The sequence below is a fragment of the Geospiza fortis genome, unplaced genomic scaffold (assembly GCF_000277835.1).
Source record: "Geospiza fortis unplaced genomic scaffold, GeoFor_1.0 scaffold1605, whole genome shotgun sequence".
Lineage (NCBI taxonomy): Eukaryota > Metazoa > Chordata > Aves > Passeriformes > Thraupidae > Geospiza > Geospiza fortis.
In genome coordinates this window covers 29,608-35,566 of record NW_005054869.1, presented here as the reverse complement: position 1 = coordinate 35,566, position 5,959 = coordinate 29,608, and the positions used below count along the sequence as shown (strand labels likewise).

The 5,959-nt window shown below is 45.4% G+C and overlaps 1 protein-coding gene across 1 annotated transcript in view; it reads right to left on the bottom strand.

The window, feature by feature from the left end:
* Positions 1-5,959, bottom strand: part of XPO7 (exportin 7) — a 45,494-nt gene that overhangs the window by 15,625 nt on the left and 23,910 nt on the right. The window contains exons 13-15 of the mRNA XM_031065567.1: positions 5,731-5,886; positions 3,976-4,049; positions 2,165-2,294 (exon numbers count right to left, since the gene is read on the bottom strand). Coding sequence (XP_030921427.1) covers positions 2,165-2,294; positions 3,976-4,049; positions 5,731-5,886 — 360 coding nt within the window. The remainder of the gene's footprint in view (positions 1-2,164; positions 2,295-3,975; positions 4,050-5,730; positions 5,887-5,959) is intronic.

The window sequence follows — 5,959 nt, the reverse complement described above, 5'->3', positions numbered from 1 at the left end:
TGGGAATGCCTGGAAAACATCCTGGGAACTCCAGGAATTCCTGGGAATCATACCTGAACTTCAGGAATTCCTGGGAAACATCCTGGAAATGATCCCTGAACTCCAGGAATTCCCTTCCTTGTTCCAGCAGGGACTGCAAACCCTCTGGAATTGCTGCTGGGATTGGGAACATCATGGAATGGAATCCTGGAATGCTCTAGGTTGGAAGGGACCTTAAATCCCATCCTCCCCCCTATCCCAGGCTGGGAATTTTCCAGGAATGAGCTTGGATTCCATGGAGAGCAAAAATCTTCGGGAATGGGAAGAGCCACCAAACCCCTTCAAAACCTTTCCCAAGGATAACCCAAATTGTGCAAATCTCAGCTTGGGGAGAGCCTTGGTGAAAAACTGGGGAAAACTCAGGAACTTCTGGAATTCCTGGAACTTCTGGAATTCTGGGAAAACACTTCCAGAGACAGGCTGGAAAAATGGGATTGGGGCTGGATTACTCAGGAAATTGGGAATTTTTTGTTTGTTCCAAGGATAATCCAAGTTGTGCAAATCTCAGTTTGGGGAGAGCCTTAGCGACCTCTGGGGAAAAACTCAGGGTCTGGAATTTCTGGAATTCCTGGAAATTCCTGGAAAACGCTTCCAGGGACAGGCTGGAAAAATGGGATTGGGGCTGGGTTACTCAGGAAGTTGGGAATTTTAGGCTTGTTCCAAAGGATAACCCAAATTGTGAAAATCTCGGCTTGGGGAGACGTCCTGAGGAAAAACTCAGGGCCTGGAAATTCTGCAATTCCTGGAAATTCTGGAATTCCTGGAAAACACTTCCAGGGTCAGGCTGGATAAATGGGATTGGGGCTGGATTACTCAGAAAGTTGAGAAATTTATGTTTTTTTCCCAAGGATAACCCAAATTGTGCAAATCTCAGCTTGGGGAGAGCCTTGGTGAAAAACTGGGGAAAACTCAGGAACTTCTGGAATTCCTGGAACTTCTGGAATTCTGGGAAAACACTTCCAGAGACAGGCTGGAAAAATGGGATTGGGGCTGGATTACTCAGGAAATTGGGAATTTTTTGTTTGTTCCAAGGATAATCCAAGTTGTGCAAATCTCAGTTTGGGGAGAGCCTTAGCGACCTCTGGGGAAAAACTCAGGGTCTGGAATTTCTGGAATTCCTGGAAATTCCCAGAATTCCTGGAAAACACTTCCAGGGACAGGCTGGGAAAATGGGATTGGGGCTGGATTCCTCAGGAAATTGGGAATTTTTTGTTTGTTCGAAAGATAACCCAAATTTTGCAAATCTCAGCTTGGGGAGAGCCTCAGTGAAAGACTGGGGAAAAACTCAGGGTCTGGAATTCCTGGAACTTCTGGAATTCTGGGAAAACACTTCCAGGGACAGGCTGGGAAAATGGGATTGGGGCTGGATTCCTCAGGAAATTGGGAATTTTTTGTTTGTTTGAAAGATAACCCAAATTTTGCAAATCTCAGCTTGGGGAGAGCCTCAGTGAAAGACTGGGGAAAAACTCAGGGTCTGGAATTCCTGGAAATTCTGGAATTCTGGGAAAACACTTCCAGGGACAGGCTGGAAAAATGGGATTGGGCCTGGATTATTCCATAAATTGGGAATTTTTTGTTTGTTCCAAGGATAATCCAAGTTGTGTAAATCTCGGTTTGGGGAGCGTCTCGGTGACCCCTGGGGAAAAACTCAGGGCCTGGAATTTCTGGAATTCCTGGAAATTCCCAGAATTCCTGGAAAACACTTCCAGGGACAGGCTGGAAAAACGGGATTAGGGCTGGATTACTCAGGAAGTTGGGAATTCTGTCTGGTTCTCAACAAACTGGGAATTCTCTTCTGTTTGTGCCAAGGATAAATGGAATTGTGCAAATCTCAGCGCGGGGGAAAAAAAACCCCAGGAACTTCTGGAACTTGTGGAATTTCTGAAACCTCTGGAATTCCTGGAACTTGTGGAATTCCTGGAACCTGTGGAATTCCTGGAACTTGTGGAATTCCTGGAAAACCAGAAGACAGAGCTGCAATCTGCCTGTGGACTCCAAAGGAACTCTGACCCACGATAACCAAAAATCAACATCCCACGAGCCTCATCCCGCCCTCCTCTCCCCTCATTCCCGAAAAATCTGGGGGAAAACCAGGAATGTGGGCCAGCTCCCATTCCAGCAGAACGTCTGGATGACTTTTCCCAAGGATTTGGGAGCCCTTCCCAAAAGGATATCCAATGGAGAGGTCGTTGAGCAGCTGCAGGGTCTTGGAGGTGATCGGCTCACAGCGGCCCCAGTACTTCAGGTTGGTGATGCTGGGAAGGAAAAACAAGGATCAGAGGGATTTTTCCAGGATTTTTCTGGGAATTGTGGTAGATTTTCCCAGTTTTCCCATCTCCCAACAGCACCGGGGCATAAAATTGGGAATAAAATCACCGGGCTCAGGTTTGGCTGGGGAAATTGTCCTGTGGAAATCCCAGATCCCAGGGCACGCCTGGAATTCTGTGGAATTGGCTGCCCTTGGAATTCTGTGAGATTTCAGGCCCTTGGAATTCTGTGGGATTGGCTGCACCAGGAATTTTGGGGATTGGTTACATCTGGAATTTCTGGGATTGGCTGCACCTGGAATTTCTGGGAATGGCTGCACCTGGAATTCTGAGGGATTCCAGGCCCTTGGAATTCTGTGGGATTGGCTGCACTTGGAATTTCTGGGAATGGTTACACCTGGAATTCTCTGGCATCCCAGGTTACATCTGGAATTCTGTGGGAATGGTTACAGCTGGGATTTCTGGGAATGGTTACATCTGGAATTCTGTGGGATTGGTTACATCTGGAATTTCTGGGAATGGTTACACATGGAATTCTGTAGGACTGGTTACACTTGGAATTGGTTACGTCTGGAATTCTGTGGGACTGGTTATACCTGGAATTTCTGGGATTAGCTGCACCTGGAATTCTCTGGGGTTGGCTGCACCTGGAATTCTGTGGGATTGGCTGCACCTGGAATTCTGAGGGATTCCAGGCCCCTGAAATTCCGTGGGATTGGTTACATCTGGAATTTCTGGAATTGGTTACATCTGGAATTCTCTGGGATTCCAGACCTCTGGGATTCTGTGGGACTGGTTACATCTGGAATTTCTGGGATTGGCTGCACCTGGAATTCTGAGGGATTCCAGGCCCTTGGAATTCGGATTCCAGGCCTCTGGGATTCTGTGGGACTGGTTACATCTGGAATTTCTGGGAATGGCTGCACCTGGAATTCTGAGGGATTCCAGGCCCTTGGAATTCTGTGGGATTGGCTGCACTTGGAATTTCTGGGAATGGTTACACCTGGAATTCTCTGGCATCCCAGGTTACATCTGGAATTCTGTGGGATTGGTTACCTCTGGAATTTCTGGGAATGGTTACACCTGGAATTCTCTGGCATCCCAGGTTACATCTGGAATTCTGTGGGATTGGTTACCTCTGGAATTTCTGGGAATGGTTACACCTGGAATTCTCTGGCATCCCAGGTTACATCTGGAATTCTGTGGGATTGGTTACATCTGGAATTTCTGGGAATGGTTACACATGGAATTCTGTAGGACTGGTTACACTTGGAATTGGTTACGTCTGGAATTCTGTGGGACTGGTTATACCTGGAATTTCTGGGATTGGCTGCACCTGGAATTCTCTGGAATTGGTTACACCTGGAATTCTCTGGGATTCCAGGCCCCTGGAATTCTGTGGGATTGGCTGCACCCGGAATTTCTGGGATTGGTTACATCTGGAATTCTGGGATTGGCAGCACCTGGGATTCTGTGGGATTGGCTGCACTTGGAATTTCTGCAGAATTTTTGCAGAATCTGTGGCGTTTTTGTGGCGCTTTTGGGGGCATTTGGGAAATTCCATCCTAAACTCCCCGAGCTCCCTTCGGGCCTCCCCTGGAGCAGCAGGCATCCCAAGTTTTTAGGGCGAGGAATTGCAGGAATTGCTGGAATCCTGCGGGACACTCACATCTTCCCGATGAACACGCTCAGCACCATGGTCTCGTCATTCAGCCCCAGCACCTCCGAGAGCCTCCGGTACAGCTGCCCAAAAAAACCAAAACATGGAATAAAAGCTTCCAAACTGCCAGGAAAACTGGGAATTCTCCCCCAAAAATCCGCTTTTCCCTCTCTGCACAAGGGGATGTTGTGGGGTTTCCCCATTGGGTTGATCCAATCCATCATAATCCTGATTTTTTCCTCTTTTTTTTTTTGTCCTAGCAGCACGGCTCGACAGAAAGAAGGAAGATTTGGGTTTTCCCAGGAAAATTCCCTAAAAAAAAAACAAGGGATATAAATGTGCTCCACATCCAACCACAGCCAGGATTTGAGTGGATTTCTCTGGAATTCTCAGCAGTTCCCAAATCCCTGGGAAGGGATTTGATCCCAATCCAATTTCTCCTCCAGGAAGGAACAGAAGCCAATCCCAGAGCAACATTCCCGTTTATTTTTTTTTTTTTAAATTGGAAAAAATGGATTTTACATCCCAAAGCACAGCTGCAAATCCCTTGGGATGAAGGGAATTCAGATTTATTGCCATTTTAAAATCAGGGAGAAGCTCAGGGGGGTGTTTGAGGTGATCCCAGGAATAAAAAAAATTGGGAAAAACCAAACTCATGTCTCTAATTCCCAATATTCCCAACCCAGCTCAGTGTTCAGAAAGTAAAAATTTGGGAATGAATGAGGAAATCACAGAAATGGGATTTAATTCCAGGTAAAATTAGAAGAAATCACAGAAATCTGGTTTAATTTCAGGAGAAATCACAGAAAATGGGATTTAATTCCAGCTAAAATGAGGAGAAATCACAGAAATGGGATTTAATTTCAGGTAAAATGAGGGGAAATCCCAGAAAATGGGATTTAATTCCTGGAACAATCACAGAAAATGGGATTTAATTCCAGCTAAAATGAGGAGAAATCACAGAAATGGGATTTAATTTCAGGAGAAAGATGGAAATTTGGATTTAATTCTGGGAGAAATATGAGAAAATGGGATTTAATTGCAGGTAAAATGAGAAGAAATCCCAGAAATGGGATTTAATTCCAGCAAGAATCCCAGAAAATGGGATTTAATTCCAGGAGAAATCACAGAAATGGGATTTAATTCTGGGAGAAATCTGAGAAAATGGGATTTAATTCCAGGTAAAATGAGGAGAAATCCCAGAAAATGGGATTTAATTCTGGGAGAAATCCCAGAAAATGGCATTTAATTCCAGGAAAAATTAGAAGAAATCACAGAAATGGGATTTAATTCCAGGAAGAATCCCAGAAAATGGCATTTATTTTCAGGAAGAATCCCAGAAAATGGGATTTAATTCCTGGAAGAATCCCAGAAAATGGGATTGAATTTTGTGAGAAGGTCTGGAAAATGGCATTTAATTCCAGGAAAAATTAGAAGAAATCACAGAAATGGGATTTAATTCCTGGAAGAATCACAAAAAAATGGGATTTAATTCTGGGAGAAATCCCAGAAAATGGCATTTAATTCCAGGAAAAATTAGAAGAAACCACAGAAATGGGATTTAATTCTAGGAGAAATGACAGAAAATGGGATTTTAATTCCAGCTAAAATGAGGAGAAATCACAAAAACGGGATGGGACGTATTTTGAGGAAACGTGATGAGAAATGAGAGAACATGGGAGTGAATTCCAGGTAAAACGAGGAGAAGTGGATGGATGAGGACTGGTTTTCCTGGGAAAGGTGGGATTTGGGAATTCTGCCCACCTTGGAAGACTTCTGCACCTGGTCCCCGATGTAGATCTTGCGGAACTGCTCGAAGAAGCTGAGCATGGCCAGCTCCAGCTTCTCATTGCCCGCCTGAGCCAGGCGCGAGTCCGTCAGGTTCATCAGCTGCAGCACCCTGGGCAACGGGGATGGGGAGAGGGAAAGGGAAAAAGGGAAGGGAAGGGAAGGGAAGGGAAGGGAAGGGAAGGGAAGGGAAGGGAAGGGAAAG